We start from the raw sequence: 18,129 nt of genomic DNA on the forward strand, positions 1-18,129 counted from the left end.
GATTTTACATACAGTTTCGATCTTCCAGACACGTCTCATAATTCATCGCCCAAATGCTAACCATAATAATTGTTGGGGTTTTACGTCCCAAAACGACGATATTATTATGAGGGACGCCGTAGTGGAGTGGTCTGGAAATTTCGACCACCTGGGCTTCTTTAACGTGCGCTTAAATCTAAGCACAAGGGTCTCAAGAATTTTCGCCCCCACTGAAAATGCGGCCGCCGCGCCGGGATCCCGCGACCTTCGGGTCATCACTCGAGCACCATAACCACTATAGACCACCGTGGAGGGTGCTCAAATGTTAGAGTGAGAAGTTAGGTCCACGCCGAACAAAGACATCAAAGCAAGAATTGTGCATGTCATACTGTCTGTGTATATGCTATTGCATATATACAGGCACAACACTGATTCGTTCAACAAGTAAAGGTGTACATTGTTTAATCTATATACTGCTGTGAACGCGTGCTTCTGCGGACAAGGGTTTGCAACTCTTGGCCGGTCCCCCTGAGCCGGTAGGTGCCAGTCATCCCAGAAGCATCATCATCACGGTCATCACCAATCACTATCATGATTGTCCTCGTCATTATCGTCATCACCGGAAGCTCGCGCCTCTGTTCTTTCGGCATTCAGAAGAAGCCTCAATTTGCGGGCGCAGTAGCCGCACTTCAGTCGTATTGCCGGAGACGATGGACAACGGTGAGAAGATCTCCGATGTGCCCAAGTCGCGCAAAAGCGGCCGCCGCAGAAAGTCGAGCCGCGACTCGCACCACAAGGCCTCCGACGAGGCCGAGCACACCGACACGGAGCATACCCAGGACCAGATCTCTGAGCAGTCCAGGCGCACCTTGGACGGAAGGATGGACAAGTCCAGGCTTTCCCAGGACGTGTCGCACAAGTCCAAACGGACTAAGGAAAAACCACAGGGGGAGGTCAGGCCAGTCCTCCAGGTGGGTACAGTCACGCTTAATACGAGTTGCAACACGGTGGCCATCGTTGAAGGGGCCCCAAGCCTGGACGGTGACACCGGCAAACATATAATTGATTTACAGAACATCAGTAGCCGACACAAAGTCTGTTTCCCTAATTTTTGCTATGTCGGCGTCGCCTAGCACTGTCCGCGTCACTTTAAACATTGTCGACACGTTGCAACTCATATTGGGTGCGACTGCTACTTCGAGATGTAGATTCGGGGACACTTCAGATTTTTTTCTGTCTGCAATCTTGTTGATGTAGTGACAATAATACCTGGGGTTTTACGTGCCAAAACCACGAAATGATTACGAAGCACTCCGTAGTTGGTGGCTCCGAAAATTTTGACCGCTGGTGTTCGTGCAGTCATCGTGCACTGACATCGCACAGTGCACGGGCCTCTACCATTTCGCCTTCATCGAAATGCGGTATTGTACGCTGTCAGTTGTAAGGTAATTAAGGTGTTTGGAGGAGCGCTGTCCCATAACAGCAATACTACTTTTTTTATTGGGCACGATCGAACGAAAAGCAGAATATGTAATCAGTGAAAACACAGTAAAACACAGGGGATCGTAAATGCATGGATTGGTCTATCATACGCGGTGTGTTTGTTATATTTTCGTCAACGAACTTTCGTCTTCAATTTACCGTAGTGTCTGAACACTTCAATAAAAACTTTCCCTACTTTTTATTTGGCTTCATGAACTGTTTCGCTGTGTGGTTCTGTCGCCTGGGAAGACCGCAAGGTTATTGAGAGCAAACTTTAGGAACTGACGTATATAATAATAATATCTGGGGTTTTACGTCCCAAAACCACTATATGATTATGAGAGACGCCGTAGTGGAGGGCTCCGGAAATTTCGACCATCTGGTGTTCTTTAACGTGCACCTAAATCTAAGTACACGGGCCTCTACCATTTCGCCTCCATCGAAATGCGACCGCCGCGGCCGGGATCGAACCCGCGACCTTCGGGTCAGCAGCCGAGCACCGTAACCGCTATACCACCGCGGCGGACTCTGACATATATTCGCAGGAACAAGCGACCGGACTGCAACCAGAGCCAGAAGCGTCAACATCTAAGCCACCCGATGAGGTACCTCTGACAGCAGCTGTGACCGAACCTCCGCCAAAAAACGAGCCGATTATCACCCAAGACGATGCGAACGACGCGTCGAGCAAACCTGTGGTACGAGACACTTATGGATAAAATAATTTTTTGATCTACCAGTTGTTTGATCCGGCGGAAATGTGTTAGCTTGAGTACTTAGCAAGCCGTCAGTTTTCAACAGCTTCTTTAAACGTGGCCTATGGCATGACACTTCACGTCTGATGAACCACATCTTATTTTCGTCGGATCAAGTTATCGGCCAACCATTTTTACTTTTTGGGGCCTTGTTCTCTTTAGATAGCGTCGTGTAGGCCTTCTTTCGGCGTCGTTCGTCAGCAAAACTTTATGTAGTGGACGGTCCACTGTTAAAGGAAACAGTGGCATGTGCACCTTTCATATGCATGGCTGGCCCCATAACTGCAAGTGCACGCGGAAACATTCTTCGTGCACTGCACGAGTCTGTCTAGAGGAGACAAGACTGTCAACCATTAGTAGCATTGTGCAGATGTAAGCCACCTATGCTTTTGCAAGAGAGTGAAATCCGGACATGCCCTGCACGCAAGTGTTCCTTAACAGTGGACCCGCCTGAAGATCTCGTTGACAGCGCTGCATCTATTTTAAACACGCACCTTCAGGAGACCGTGTGCCAAACGCCACAGGCAATGGTGGTTTGATGTGTCTCTCATAACATCGAAAACCGTGATAAACGACACTTGATGCGTAGAAGAGTCCGGATGGAGACACAGTTCTCGAGTCTTGACAAAGGACCGCGCGTTCTTGCAGCCGAACCAGGACGTCGTCGTACAGATGACGCACGCCACCGCCGCCACGGAACCGTCCGATCAGAGAGACCTGTTGTCACTGGTCGCGCTCTTCCTCGCCGTCACCTTCGCCATCGTCGTCGTGTTCGTCGCCGTCCAGTCGAACCTCAAGCGCGAACTGTGCACCACGGCGTCCTGCGCCTCGTTCTCCAAGCTGCTCGACGATTCCGTCAACGCGTCCATGAACCCGTGCGACAGCTTCGGCCGCTTCGTGTGCGACGGCTGGCGCAGCAAGCACATGATCTCGGTGCGCGAGTCGGTGTTCCGCTCGGCGATCAAGGCCACCGTCGAGTCGGTGTCCAGAACCGCCATCCCAGACACGAACCAGAACGCCGTCGAGCAGACGGCGGCTCTCTTCCGGTCCTGCTACCAGTCCCTCGTGAAGGCAGACAACGGACCGGCGATCGACGAAGTCGCCCTCGTCAAGGCGTATCTAGCCGAGGCCGGCGTCGTGTGGCCGTGGGTTCCGTCCCAGCCGGACGTCTTGGAGACGAGCGTGTTCCTCGCTTTCGAGCTGGGCTGGCCGGCGGTCCTCGACTTCAGGGTCAAGGGCACCTCGGCGCATTCGAGCACTGTGATCATCGAGCCGTCTGCTGGCTTCACGCGACTGATGGCTCTGACGGAGCCTCGAACGTCGAGCGAGCTGGAGCGGAAGAGATATTTCGACGCTCTTGTCCGGCATTACGGAGATGGTGATGTCGGAAACGTCACCTACAGCGACGTCCAGGACGCCGAGCTCCTCATGAGGAAACGTCTGAAGGACGCCCTCTTGTTACAAAACTGGACCATGCTGCACTCTAACGAAATGCACCCCGGTGCAAGCGAGTGGGCCGCCGCGCTGGCGAGGCGCAACGTCACCGGAGCGCTCCGGTTCGCCACGAGAAGTCCGTCCTTCATCGGCGCGTTCAACGAGCTCTGGGAAGAATACGGCAACGACAGGATGCACCTGTACGTCTCCTGGTGCGCCGTTCAGTACGTCTCGATATTCACCAGCCGAGACGCCATGCTCGCCGCCGTAGGCGGCACCCGACTCCCGATCTGGACTTCCTCGCCGTCGATCTGTCTCATGTTCACGTACGGAGTGGTGGGAGACGCCGTATTCATGCCGTACAGCGCGCAAGTTCTCAAGTCCGGCGTGCGCTCGGAGGTCGCCAAGCTGGTGTTCTCCGTGCGCAAGGCGTTCACGGAGCGCTTCGAAGCCGACCCGGCTTTCTCCAGTAGCACGACCATGCTCACCGAGTGGGCCTCCGTCAAGGGAGTATTCGAGGCGTTTGACTACCCGGTAGGTCGCGACCTACGCGCCCCGTTTCTGGGCTATCCGGACATGACGTCGTCGTTTGTGCGCAACTGGAGGAACGCGTCCCGGTTGCGCTATCTGGCGGACACGAACGCCGATGTTCTGGGCACGGTCGACGCCATCCTGAACAGCCAACTGTACACGATCAAGAAGGGCGTGCAGGACTTCGTGCTGATGCCCTTCGCGCTGACGTTCCCCGCGTACGATGCGGAGACGTCGGTCGCGATAAAGTACGGCACGCTTGGCGCTATTCTGTCTCGCGCGTCGGCAGAGATCGCCCTCGACTATTACGGCAGGCAGGAGGCGATGAAGGAGCGTCTGGACGAGTCCAGCGAGTGCTTTGCCAAAGACGCCCGCACTATGTCGATCGCTCCTCGGGACAACGTCATGCTGGAGGCGGTCGCCCTCGAGGCCCTGCTGGATGCCGTCCAGGGGGCATTCGACGAAAAGCGTCAGAATCGCGAGGGCCTCGGCGGATACTCGGCGGTAGAGACGTTCTTCCTCTCCTGGTGCCTGATGAAGTGCGCCTCGCCTCCCAGCGAGCGCAGCGCGGACGTGGACCCGTGCTCGGCGCCGCTGCGGCACGTCCGGAGGTTCTCGGAGACGTTCGGTTGTCAGCCGGAGACATCGCTAAATCCCGTGCGCAAGTGCAGGGTTTTTTGACGAATGCATGTCCGTTTATGCTGCGGTCGCGTTGTTCCACTTGCGCGTGAGCGTACTTGGAACATTTCGAAACGCTCGTCTTCTAGAGCCACTAAAAATTAGTAAAACATTGCCGAAGAACAGTGCGAATGGATGTGAACGCGATATGATATAGACACATGCACGCATGTTCGCGGCGCTTGTCGGCGTTGGAATGACACAACGGTTTTGGAAATTTCGCCTCACGATGGCGAGAGTTTTGCGGATGACACTCATGGTTTTTTTTTATCGTACCGTGTTTTGTGTGAACGTACTATGTTTCCGTTTTTTTTTTTAGTTCGCACGGCCTTTCGTTTAATTGCCGTGAAAGTATATACTGCGCGTTCGTATTCGCATATGAAGGCGCAGGGGAAGTGCGATATCGTTGGCGCCTCTAGCAGCGTAACCTTCCAGACTCCTTAATGAACGTCATGTATAACAGCTCAGTGTGAAACGTATGAGGTGGGCGGTAACACGAAGAGCTAGTGGATGGTCATCGAGTACTGAAGCAATTACGCCCTCTGTCTCCATTGTTGTTCAGGCTTTATGTGAAGGACATAGATGCCAGAAAAACACGGAAGTGGGCTGTGTTCTATTGTGTACTCGTAATGGGCAAATTGTGAAACAGAGGCTTCCCTGGGTTGATTTGTGTGGGAGACGTATGTTGTATCTAGTGAATATAGACTTGCGAATACGTGTCGCAAGAAGCCGTATTATCTAGGCCTTTATATTAGCTCGGAGATATCGTGAATGACGATCTTTGCCCGAGAAGGCCAGCAATGGCGTTTTTTTTCTCAACTGCAATAACTATCGATAGTGAAACGTAAATACCCGTGTGTTTGAATAAACGAAGAGATTACGCATTTAAACCCCCGTTAGGGTAACATTAGGATGCAGGGGAAGCGAAATGCAACAATAGGGAAGCGTAGATCACCTTGGGAGGGGGGGTCGCATCACCGTCTACATTAAGTAGACGGTGATGCGAGATATTTGGAAGGTGGTAATCGTGCCAGCGCTAATTGCTATATGGTGCCATATACAGATGGGGGAGGGGCAGAAAAAATGAAGGAAAGACGCAGGGAATGCAAGTGGACAACTGAATGTTCAGTAAAAAAAAAAAGAAAAGCTCACTCTCTATGGTCTATGGCTTCGACCGCTCATCCGCGCAGCGAGTCACAAGAGCATTGCTGTGCTGCTTGAATACAGCTGAGCTCTGCGGCCGTCTTTCATTGCTGGACGAACGCTGCTGTGTGCTTAACTAAAAGAAAGAATAACGAGACAGAGGCAAGATTCTAGGCAACTATTCATGTATGGCTAATACATGCATTGTTGGGGAATACCTCCTTGTAATACCTGATTAGCTCATACAGACTAGGTGACCATTTGTCGCCCCCTGTTTCTAAAAAGACACCGACAAATATGAACAACAACTAGGAATGAATGAATGGAAAAACTTTATTAAGGCCCTTCGGAACGCACTCTAGCACGTAGCGGGCCGCTCCCACATCGGAACAGAAAGACCAAGTCTCTATGCTGCGTCGCGGGCCTGTTGGACTGCCCATAGCTGTCCATCGAGTCCGATGCTAGTAATAGCAGCCTCCCATTTGCACGGCGTGACGCCTTCGCCGCCGCGTAACGCGTGGCACCGACGGGGCATATGATCTAAATTGCGTATATCCGCGCGCGCATAACGAACACACCGTGTCTCCAGATAAATCTTGTGCAATAGTGTGGGGTTACGGAGACTAACCCCGCACTAGGGAGAATCATTAAAACAGTAGCAGTGGCATAACATCTGTATACGTTTATTTACATTCAGCGTAGCGGTTTCTTATTATTGCGTGTGATCAAGAGCACTCGCTGAAGATTGTTGTTCTCTCATCAGCGGCTGCCTCGGCAGAGCCCACTTATTACACAGCAAACGCAGCAGGCGCGGGTGCGGCCGGTGCTGGTGCGGCCGGTGCTGGCGGCCGGTGCTGGGACAGGCGCTGGTGCTTCTGGAGCTGCAGGCTCCGGAGCAGCTTGCGGCTGGGGAGCGGCAGCAGCTGCAGAGAGAAGTCAAAACTATAGCCAATGCCTCAAGCTCTTTGTAACGAAGAAATAAGCTTGTTTCGTTGCCGCAGGTTCGGAATAGATGTAGATACGTAGCGCTCGCCTTTTTTGTCCCGCGGGAACATGTTCTATTGAACTATGCGGCGTCTGCGGTAGAGAAAGCCTAGGTCATTCGACGTACACAGGGGTTGGTGTAAGTCGAGTTTATTGGCACATAGCAACACAAATACTACTTTTGTGTTTGTCTTAATTTTTTCACAGCTTGTCACGTTTTCTCGTGGCTCTACCTGTTCCCCAGGTATATTTACACTAATATAGCATACACATAGGCATGCACATGGTTCTTCATCAGGGGGCGGGGGCAAAGTTTCAGCCCCCCCCCCCCCCCCCTGGTCGAGTCCGATAGACAACACGCTTCACAATGGATAAAATAATGAAAACAAATCGTTAACGTGCTTCTCACAATGGCCTGCCTTTGGTCCATGGCTTTCCGGGTGTAAGGATTGGAAGTAAACAGTTCTTGCAGCGCAAAATCAGGGGCTTCGGTCTGCGGGACCATAACCCTGTTCCTTAAACAATGACGGGACAAGTCCGACTAAGTAAAAGTACGGGGTAGACTTTGCCACCCCCTTCGCCCCTTTAGGTGATTAGGGGAAGGGGGCGGTCGCACCCTCCTCCCCCCGGTGCCCGGCGCGTGCGCACGGTTATGGGTATACAGCTGAAATTTAGAAGCTATAGGCGTATATTCCAGAACTGCATGCTCCTTCTTATTCATCCACCCTTTCTGAGATGACGAAAATTCAAAATGAAAGATTTAGGGGTTACGAGCCCGTATTCATCGTCAGTACGCTCGGAATAAAATTTGTCAGTCTCAGACAGGTTGGCCGACGTTTCGGTGAGTGGACCTAAATTTCTGTCAATGACGACCTTCTCATTCTCGGCTTATTAGCTTTAAACGGTGAGCAGACGAGGTCACGTGGTTTAGCTTTCGGTAGCAGCTTCTTAGCAAAAGAAGAAATTGTTTCCACCTGCTGGCCGCCATATTACAATCGCCAGTTCGCTTCTGGGCTCACATTCACGTCTTCCGCTAGGATGAGTTGCGTGAGAACTCATTAACCGCGCCCAATGGGGGGGGGGGGGGGGGGGGAGCGGGGTTGCAGGCTTTGGCCCACGAGAAGATGGATTGAAGGATAGGGCTAGACTCTTCTCATGCCGTGACATTACCCACTTTCTAGAAAAATCGAGCTGTATATATCCACCTCCTAGTCCAAAATTGGACAGGTCCAAGGCGGTTGCAGCTGAATTATCCCCTGAAGCCAAATGTAATTGTTATTCCATCCTGGAGCATATGCTCTGGGATTGCGAAATAGTTCAGAAGAGTTTTTCAGAAGTTTAGAATTGCAGTCACCCCAGAGGAACTAGAGGCAAGGTCGAGAGCCGCACTGACCAGACCAGATCTCTAGGAGCAACCTTGGGCGATCCAGCAGGCTCGGGAAGCTACCGAGAGACAGAGTCTCTTCTGTACTACTGGCCTAGACCCAGATCATCAATTTGCCGAGTGTATGATGAAGTCGTCTCAATAAAAAATTTTCAGCCACTTGATGATGACGCTGGACATATAAGCAAAGGTCGTCACTCAATGGAACAGAGTGCTTACGAACTGAAAGCTGAGAGACATGGTACTTTACCGGGGTCACATCCGGCGAGAGCTGCGGGCAGGCATTGGCTAGCGGCGGCGCTGAAGTGCTGGCCCTCTGGGCAGTCGAGCTTCAAGCCGAAAAGCTGCAGACACAGCGAGTACTTGGTGCAGTCGTTCGGGTCGGGAACCTTGAGCGTCACGCCGGGCACCGCCTGCGCTGGGCAGTCTGGCGACGAGAAGCTGAAAGACGACACGACTGCGGCACAGAAGGCCTGGACAACCACGAACATCACTACGGCCTTCATGGTTGGCTGTGTGGAACTCTGCGAATCAGAATCGAATTTTATTACGGGAAAGGGGGTAGCCGAGGGGATATAAACCTCAGCCTCTGCACAGCAAGCCAGTTAGAACAGAAGTTGTTGCAAATCAATACACAGGAGGCGGTCCTGGAGTCGGTAGAAATGCCATTTAAGTGTAGCGTCGTAGCGGGGAGGATGGAAGCACTACGGCTTTACATTAAATGTTTGGCAGGGTTCTGTTTGGTGTCGCAGAAGTCTGTCGCCAGACTGAGAAGCGCGAAGCGGCTCGTGGGTCGCGCCCCAGTGACACGTGCACACCACGGACGCTGGCAAAATACTGAGGAGGGCGAAGCGGCTCGTGGGTTACGTGCGCCCCAATGGCACGGGCACACCACGGACGCTGGCAAAATACTGAGAAGGGCGAACCGGCTCGTGGGTGACGTGCGCCCCAGTGACACGGGCATACCACGGACTTCTGCGACACCAAACAGAACCCTGCCAAATGTTTAACGTATCGTGGGGGGGGGGGGGGGGTTGCGTCTATATGTAAAAGAATACTGCATCATGCAAAATGTGGCAGCTTGGTCTAGTTAATGAAGCATCGTTAAGACAAGGGCAACCCCTTTAACTCACAAAATGGTCAAAGAAATGAAGGTGACGCAATAGAGCGCACTTTCACTCAGCTTCGTTTCATCTAATTCTTGCGCACTAAAATGGTCTTTTTTGTCCTAAAATCAGTATTTCGGCTCTTGCAGTCTGCTCCTACTGAGCGTAGCTTCAGTGTTAAGCCGCCCTACAAGTGTTTTACAGCGATCGCTGTTATGGGCTTACGTAGGTCACTGTCGTCACTGGAATCCCAAAATGTTTTGCGAGAAAACTAAAATGAAGGACAAGAACGAAAAGTTCTTATTGTGCCCCGAGAGAGAGAGAGAGAGAGGTTAAAGGGGTGGTGCCACCATGTTTGTGGCTTGCGCGTTCTTTGCTGTAAGCGTTTTCTATAGCTCCAGGAAGCACGATGCATGCACGAAGATTCATGTATTCTCTCTAAATAATTTAATATCGCCTTTTGATGTGGACAACTTTCGGTTTCGGTTTGTGGGCGCCGAGGTTGGGCAGTGACGTAGAAGTGTAGGAGGCTTGGTCACGTGACCACACAAGGCTGTGACGCACTTAACCAGGAAGCGATCGAAACTCGGCGAGTGATGTAGCAATCGATGCTTTGCCGGTACTATAGTGAACTAGAATATATTCTAGCTCACTACAGTCGGTACGTACGTTACGAAGATGGCGGAGGTCCGGAGGTCACTCACGTCAATACAGCAGATCTGGTGTGACGTCACTACAACTTTCGTTGCCTTTCCTATAACGTCAGAGTTGGCGCGCTAGCGATGGGTTTCGATCGGGAGAATGGCCATTTAGGTACACTTTGGAAGTGAATTAAAATATATTCTAAACGTTTGCTGTGTTCGACGCTTCGTGTGAAATGTCCTTGCATACAGAGGAAACCCACAACAGGCTTGTTATAGCCTCGAAATTTGATGGCACCACCCCTTTAAGTGAAAGGCAGGGAGGTTAACCAGAAGTTTTTCGGTTTGCTACCCTGCACTGAGGAAGGTGTAAGGGGGGATAGAAAGGTAAGGAAGGAAAAAAGCCCCGAAGACTATAACAAAGTAGCCGCGCTTAAGTCATATAGCTCAGACCGATCTATGTACCTTTGTGTTACTATGTTCCATTTTCAGAGGGGATAGCTAAGGAAGCCGTAGACCCGGTCCCAACGCCTGAGTGGCCTCACCTGTGACATGAAGCGAGTACCGGACAAAATAAAAGAAGAAAAGAAACATCACCGGAGGTTGTACAAGAAAAGTAAACACAAAACCAGAGGGAGGGAGTAGAAGGGAGAGTCTCGCAATGCTTGGTCCGTTTCCTCCTCACGAATCGTAGAAACCTTGGGACATAATAATTGTTGGGGTTTTAAGTCCCAAAACCATGACATGAATATAAGAGACGTCGTAGTGGGGATGCTCTGGAAATTTTGACCATCTGGGGGTTCTTCAACGTGCACCTAACTCTAAGTACACTGGCCTCTAGCATGTTGCCTCCATCGAAATGCGGCCGCCGCGGCCGGGATCCGATCCCGCGATATTCGGGTCAGCAGTCAAGCACCATAACTACTAGACCAGAGTGGCAACAGGGTAAAGCATGCACTGCACGAATCCACTCGCAAAAAACGAGGTTAGAACGAACTCTATCGCATCTTCACCCTCCTCACCTTGCTCGCTTGTTGGTAGATCTTGGTGTATGCTGCGTTACAACGACTCTAAGTGGCTGCGATCTTTTGCCCGCGAAGCGACGTTCTTATAAACGGACCGAGGTCCGTGTCACGGGGAGTAGGTATTGTAAACAGCCCAGTTTCACGAGACTGCCCTTTCTCCTTCGTTATCTTCATGCGATTGCTGCAATCCACGTCTGCAGTCATTAGACGACCAGACGAGTAACGGAAGTATAAAAGAGAGAGTAAAACAAAAAATGAAATAGCCGCGTGGTGGCCCGGACTCGCGAAATGGTTGCGGCCATGTTTTTTTATGGAGGCACCGCTAGTGCAACGCGAGGAAGAAATGCCTGTGACGTCACTTGTCACTGGACATCCGGCTTCTGCGTGCAGGTGACAGTTCCCCCCCCCCTCCCCCCAACACTTCTTGCTTCTTCCTAATCCCAGTTTATATGGTACGAAAACGTGGCTTTGGCTGTCAAGGTGTGCCGAAAAACCAGTTCGCCGAGTGGCATTGCTCAGGGATGTCGGCGATGAAGGAAAAGGAGGGAGGGAGGGTGTGTTCGTATCTGCGATAGAATGCGAACGAATGTTCATGACGTCATGCCTCACTGCATGACGAAACAGAAGAAAGACAGAAGAAGACATGACGAAACAGAAGAAATAGGCGAAATAACCTTCGCGCAGACTCCTCCACCACTCTTAACACTCCCATACTTTATACTGAGCCTGATTTATACGAGATGAAACGTGTTTATCTCTTCTTTCTTGCGGGTCAGGTAACCACATGCAAAGTACCACATGGGACATGCTGCCTGACATCAATGGTGCTGCGTTCACCCTATCTCTGAGGTTAACCGGCTCTGCAACGTGTACCCGACGGGAATAGGACTAATTTACCGGGACATGCTGGTCATCAATTGGTGCCGTTTTCGAATTATTGTTACGAAAGTTTATACTCCTTTACGAATCAAAATGAATTAGCCGTGAATTCAATACATCAACACACCTGTGCCAAGGAAGCAAAGAAAAAATATGCCGTCGGTAATAAAAACGAAGCAGAAAGGAAACGATGTAGATTTTATCTGGCAACCGTTAATATTGCACATCGGAAATCGATAGCTTACCGACTAATTTCGACGCCACCATGCATAGCTAAATGTAGGCTGCAGTGACGGTAATTGCTACGCGAGGATGCTTCATGAGTAGGGGCACGGCCATCGCTTGAAAAGACGTCGGAAGCGCTTGGTAGAGGATCGGTGTAGGTTGATTTGATTTGATAAGACAACTATATGCCACATATCTTCTCGGTATCCCAAAATACAATTATATAATGACCAGATAAGATAATGGCTGGTAAGAACGAGCTTCGGGAGAAAAAACAACACAATTGATTATGGCCGAGTATTTAGGGTGGTTGGCTAAACCAGAGAGACATGTTCGCTCATGACGTCAGACGTCTCAAGACAAGGCTGATTTCAATGTGATCTTCTGACACGTTTACTTGGTTTGATTCGTGTAGTATTACTGTCCAAAAACAACGCTTCAAGATGCACCCAAATTTTAGTAGAAGAGCGTTTTCGCTCTTGACGTCGACACGGCTGAGGGTCGAACACGCTACTTCGTGATCGACGGCATGACGCCATAGCTATCGAGGCACCGGGAAAGCAGGCTGCTTCTGCGGCTACTGATGATGATAATGCGCAATGATTCAGATAGCGGGGCAAATAATGATGCGTCCTTCTTGCCATTCACCTTCCAGCGACACCTGTTGTTGGGGGGGTTGTTGTCTCACAACGGTGCAATAACGTGCACGCACCGAGCACCTGATGGAAAGATTGTAAGCGTACGGTTCACTCCGCAGCGTCGAGACGAGTTTAGATATAGCCATGTTGTAAGATGCTATCTAAACAATTTGCACAGTGCACAGCGGCCAGACAGAGCTAACAATAGCATGGACGCTTCTTTACACTTCAACTAAACTATGAGTGCTGCTAATGTACATACGGCCGCAGATTTTCTTGTTGTTCTTTTAGCACTGTACCCCAAAGGCCTCGTAGCACCTCGTTTTTATTTCTGCGCAAAGACCTTTGCACTTAGTTAAAACAAGGCTGCAGATTGCAGCGAGAGCTGGCAAGGCTTCACAACGTGCTAGATAAGGTGGCTAGAATTGTACCGTGTGGTTTGCGAGTCCATAAAGGCGGCCACTACGTGGGTTAGTGCTATAGTATGCCCGCTGCGCGTTATAGTATGCACTATAGTATAGTATAGTATAGTATAGTATAGTATAGTATAGTATAGTATAGTATAGTATAGTATAGTATAGTATAGTATAGTATAGTATAGTATAGTATACAGTATAATATAGCATAGTGCAGTATAGTACATACGGCAACAAAGCGCTGCCGTTACCGTACGAGAAGTTTAATTGAACGTCAAGGCTCAAGTTTTAATGAGAATCATTTGAGGATGACAGAGAACGAAGCCATAAAGAATCATAGACGAAGTAAACGTGTTTTTACTCGTGTGTAGATATAATTATGATGGAGGGTTAAATATAAGGTAAACTTAGCATTTGATTAAATGTAATGAGCGATAATATAACAAAAAGGTTGCTGTCATATGGTAACCAGGCAATGATTTCCGCATGCCATGTGTGGTGTTAAAGCGACTGCTTTGGGTGTTTATGTAGATTAAATTATCATAACGACTTGGATATGTTATTTAGAGTCGCTCCAGGCAATGGCTGCGTATGTACAGCGCCCTTCGAGCCACCTTTAAGTTTTTTAACGGTTGCTAAAATGTGATTTTACATTGTGTTTGAATGCGTAGTTTGCGTTGATGGTTTTTTAGGTTTTTCGCACGCTATACTTCCGTACTTTGCGATAAGTGAAATATTTTGCGCTTTTGTTTGAAGTGGCCAATTTGGAGGCGTTAAAAATTAACTAAAACGAGCGGAGTTAAGGGGATTTGTCGCACGCTATAAGCGCTTTTATTGCGATAGCAATTATATGGACAGTCTCGGCTGGATTTTGCCATCGCCGTCGCCGCCGTCATGCACCGTATATTTATAAGCATGTATATGTATATAAAAGCCCCAAATAAAAATAATTCAGAAAAATGTTTCCGAAGCGCGGAACCGAACCAGGGACCTCTTGCTCCGCAGCGAGTGGCGCTAACCACTACGTCACGAAACGCAAAGTCTCCACGTAGCTAACGGCGAGCGTTATATACACACCCTTTACCACTGGACGGATTCAGAGACGGCAGGCGCTTATAAACGTTTCTTCATTACCAGCGAGATGGCGCTAGGAGCGCGACGGGCAGATTTAAAAGTCGTCGGCGAGCTCGCTCGCTTCTTCTTATATTTGCGCAGGGAGAACCTTGCCCTTCCGCTGTCTGTTCGCGCGGTTTTCTCGTGGTGAGGGGAAGAGGGATCTTTCGAGCTTTCACCGTGATGTCCGCGCTCATGTTACGGAGCGTACGAATGTCACTCGAGCTCAAGGGACGCCGTTAAACGAACAAACAGAAGATGAGCGCGAACTATCAAGTGTCACAGCTCGACACTGGAAGCACGATAGTTTCCTTCGCTGCTTCGGCCGCCTTTGCAACAGGAGCGCGGTTCAAACTGAGAGTATCCATTGGCGAGCCTCACTTCGTATTCGCATTCATTGCTTCGCCCTTGCGGCGAAACTGTAACTTTTTTCTCTTCTTTCGTCCAGACAAGCGCACTGGAAGCCGCAAAGGGAGGGATGACAAAGGAGGAACGAAGCTACATTAGCGCGCGTCATGAAACGCCTCAGATCCGACTTTCCATGACGCAATTCTGCCAGGATTGCAAAAACTGTGGGGATATTGGACATTATTTGCTTAAGTGCAGTGGAATTGATAAAGATCGGCAATGCCTCTTTGAAGCACTCCAACGTTTAGGCCTGCCACACGACAGTGTGAATGATATAGTGCTTCTGCGTGGTCACTGGACATTCGGGAAGGAGGTATCGCGACTACTTTTGAAGTTTTAAACGTTACAGGCCTCACATATGACTGGTGATGAGTGGCACTTATATTTAGGTGTGATGTGGTGATATGCGGGCCCAGCACTACACCGTATATGCGGGATAGCTCATATGCCGTCGGTATGTGCAATTGATGCGTCGCGCTGCGCGCGCTTTGTTGGTAGCCTGCCCGCGCTTCACTTTTTTAAAGCGATATTTAGCGCAAATTAACACGAGGACGAGAAGCTAGGACATAACACGTGCGCTAACTTTAAAAAAAACTTTACTAACTTCCACTTTTCAAAAATTGACATTGCTTCAACAGAATCTGAAAGGAGGAAACCGGGCGGGCCAATTGCCTGCAAATCTCGCAAGGCTAGATCCGCCGGCAACCTACAACATCCTCCTCCCTTCTTAAACAAAAAATCCTCCATCAGGCTCAAACAAAAATATTACTCACCCGGACTGACTCAGACTCGGACTCACGGCTCGATGTGAGTCTGAGTGAGTTTGAGTGAGTCGACTCATGAGTGAGTTTGGTATACCTATGGCTGCTGTGTGATCTTGGCACACTACATAGCGCGGCGCCGGAACTGGGAGGCACCCTGTGCCAAGAAACGGATCTGATCCAGAAGTCGCTCATGGTTTATGCCGTAATTTGGCCAATAGCACACTATCTGTTGTGTGACGCCATACAGCAGCCAGCGGCAGCTCCGAAGAGAGTGAGGACGGGCCTCTGTATGAAGAGAGGGCGCTTGAGAAAGTGGCAACTTCGTGCTCTTCTCGTAAGCTTTCCTTGCCGCTGATGGCTGCAAGATTTGGCTAAGGTGTTCACATAAGCTTCTTCTTTCCGCTGTGTGTGTTTTTTCACCAAACAGAAAAGGTGGTTCAGGACCCCTTAAGCGTTCACATAAATCCAAGTACTTTAACTACAGGGTCATAGCACGCATGTATTAATTTGTTGAACTGTTGTAAGCGCGGATAGCCCATATCAGTCAACATTAGCCAACAGCTGCTGGTACAAGCCAACATTAGCCAGCGTTAGCATTGGCTGCATCGCTGCTTGGCAGTGCTAGCGGGCTTGCACATTGCAGGAATGGGAGAGAGAGAGAGAGCGAGAGGGAAAGAAGGAAAGAGATATATACCTGTGGGCAGAGTTGCTGTTGGTGGCTACTTTGCGCCGAATTGACTACTTTAGGACCCTGTCTGGCTATGAAAATTTCAGGTTGGTGCCATGGCTACATTTTCGCTGTAGTGAACTTCAATTTTCTTATTATCTGCAGGTCAAAGAACAAGCAAGCCGAAAGACCACCGGCTCTTTTCAACCTTTTATGTCGCGTCAGCCGATGCGCGCGCATGTCCTCGCCCCAGCAGCAGGCTGGTGCGCATCGAGGCAACCCAACGCAACGCCCGGCGCGCCTGCAAAGACGAATTTGCGCGCATGTTGGCAAACGCATAGCTTGCGCGATGCTCACGCTGCCCAATTTCTATTCTGACGTCAGTAATGCCCGTAGCGCCGCGCGTGTTCTCGTGCGAGCGTGACGAAAAACAAAGAAGCTGTTCTGTTATTGTGGTAATTCTAATATTCAATTTCGGTCTGCGGCTTCAAGGAAAAACTGCTTAAACGTTTAATGTTCCCACTGATTTGTTGACTGGAGTGTTCCAAGATTACTCTGGCAAGAACTCGATCCTGCATAGCTATATACGGGCGCACTGAACTTATACGTGCTAACCAATCCGATATTAGTTGCTGCACCACTTGGTGCAAAATACGGTTTTTGGAACTAAATGTCGGAAAATGTAAGGTTCTTCGTGTCGCCCGAAACACTAACAGTCTGCCTGTTTACCTCTTGAACAGCCTTGCATTAGAATCCGTCACTTGTGAATATTTATATGTTCATATATCACGTGATATGAACAGGAAGGATGTAATACTCTTTCTAACTACAATCACGTAACTAGCGCATAACAGCCACAAAATAAAGACTTTCCCACTCCTTCTCTAACAGCGCGTCGAGGTTTTTGCCGCTTGAACTTAATAATAATATCTGGGGTTTAACGTCCCAAAACCACGATATGATTATGAGAGACGCCGTAGTTGAGGGCTCCGGAAATTTCGACCACCTGGGGTTCTTTAACGTGCACCTAAATCTAAGTACACGGTGCCGCTTGAACTTATGTCGTGGTATATGCCACCGTAACACCCTTCACGACACGTTTATTTTATCGCTGCACTGTATGTCCCATCACTTTCGTTATCGCTTTGAGGTAGGCATTCCACTTTATAGAACCCGAAGCTTTTCTACCACGCGCAGCGAACGAATGAAATCACTTTCCTTACCGATAATGTTTGCGTTCGCGAGGCAGTAACCACAATTGCCCAAGTATTAGTCTGCTGGAAGTCTGTTCATTGTTCTGTTTTTTCTCACTGTATTCTGCGACTTTTTTGCTTGTGTTTTATCCACTCTCTTCTCTAATGCTCTTGGCCCTGCGGTACACAAACAAACAAAGAAACAAAGAAACAAAGGAACAAACAAACAAACAAACATTCTTGCATCTGCGGCTTGAAGACCAGGCAAGAGGAAAAATATTACTCTCTTGTTTTAATGTTTTTGCACATTTGAAATCATGTTTGTTGTGTAATAATAAAAGCACTAGTCATAACACCGCTTATGCTCTATTTGGCTACAAATTTGGCGATAAAGTGAAAAGGGATGGCTACTTTTTAATTTGAAATCTGGCTCTTTTTCAAATCTACCCAACGGCAACCCTGCCTGTGGGATAGAGCCATCATATACTCCGTTGCATACATCAGGCGTAACGCTGTTGAAGCTATGCAAGAAGTTCGGTCAGCAAAATGTGTAAGTCCGGGCGTCTCGCGCTTAGATTTCGTCGTAGAAAACGTGGCCTCCGCGATTGGCTCCGGCTGCGCGCTACCGGAAGGAATCTCGGAGGCCATGATACGAAAACAAAATGACGCTAAGCGAACCAGAAC

General features: G+C 49.5%; 2 protein-coding genes across 2 annotated transcripts; one reads left to right on the top strand and one right to left on the bottom strand.

The window, feature by feature from the left end:
• Positions 1 to 689: 689 nt before the first annotated feature.
• On the top strand, positions 690 to 4,862 carry LOC119389238 (phosphate-regulating neutral endopeptidase PHEX). The gene is made up of 2 exons (XM_037656441.1): positions 690 to 950; positions 2,865 to 4,862. The coding sequence occupies exons 1-2, from the start codon at positions 690 to 692 to the stop codon at positions 4,860 to 4,862; spliced, it is 2,259 nt and encodes a 752-aa protein (XP_037512369.1).
• Positions 4,863 to 6,673: 1,811 nt separating this feature from the next.
• On the bottom strand, positions 6,674 to 11,325 carry LOC119389566 (nischarin). The gene is made up of 3 exons (XM_037656883.2): positions 11,140 to 11,325; positions 8,621 to 8,894; positions 6,674 to 6,925 (listed from the first exon to the last, which is right to left on the bottom strand). The coding sequence occupies exons 2-3, from the start codon at positions 8,874 to 8,876 to the stop codon at positions 6,762 to 6,764; spliced, it is 420 nt and encodes a 139-aa protein (XP_037512811.1). The 5' UTR covers positions 8,877 to 8,894; positions 11,140 to 11,325; the 3' UTR covers positions 6,674 to 6,761.
• Positions 11,326 to 18,129: the final 6,804 nt, after the last annotated feature.

This window comes from Rhipicephalus sanguineus, chromosome 4 (genome assembly GCF_013339695.2).
Source record: "Rhipicephalus sanguineus isolate Rsan-2018 chromosome 4, BIME_Rsan_1.4, whole genome shotgun sequence".
NCBI lineage: Eukaryota > Metazoa > Arthropoda > Arachnida > Ixodida > Ixodidae > Rhipicephalus > Rhipicephalus sanguineus.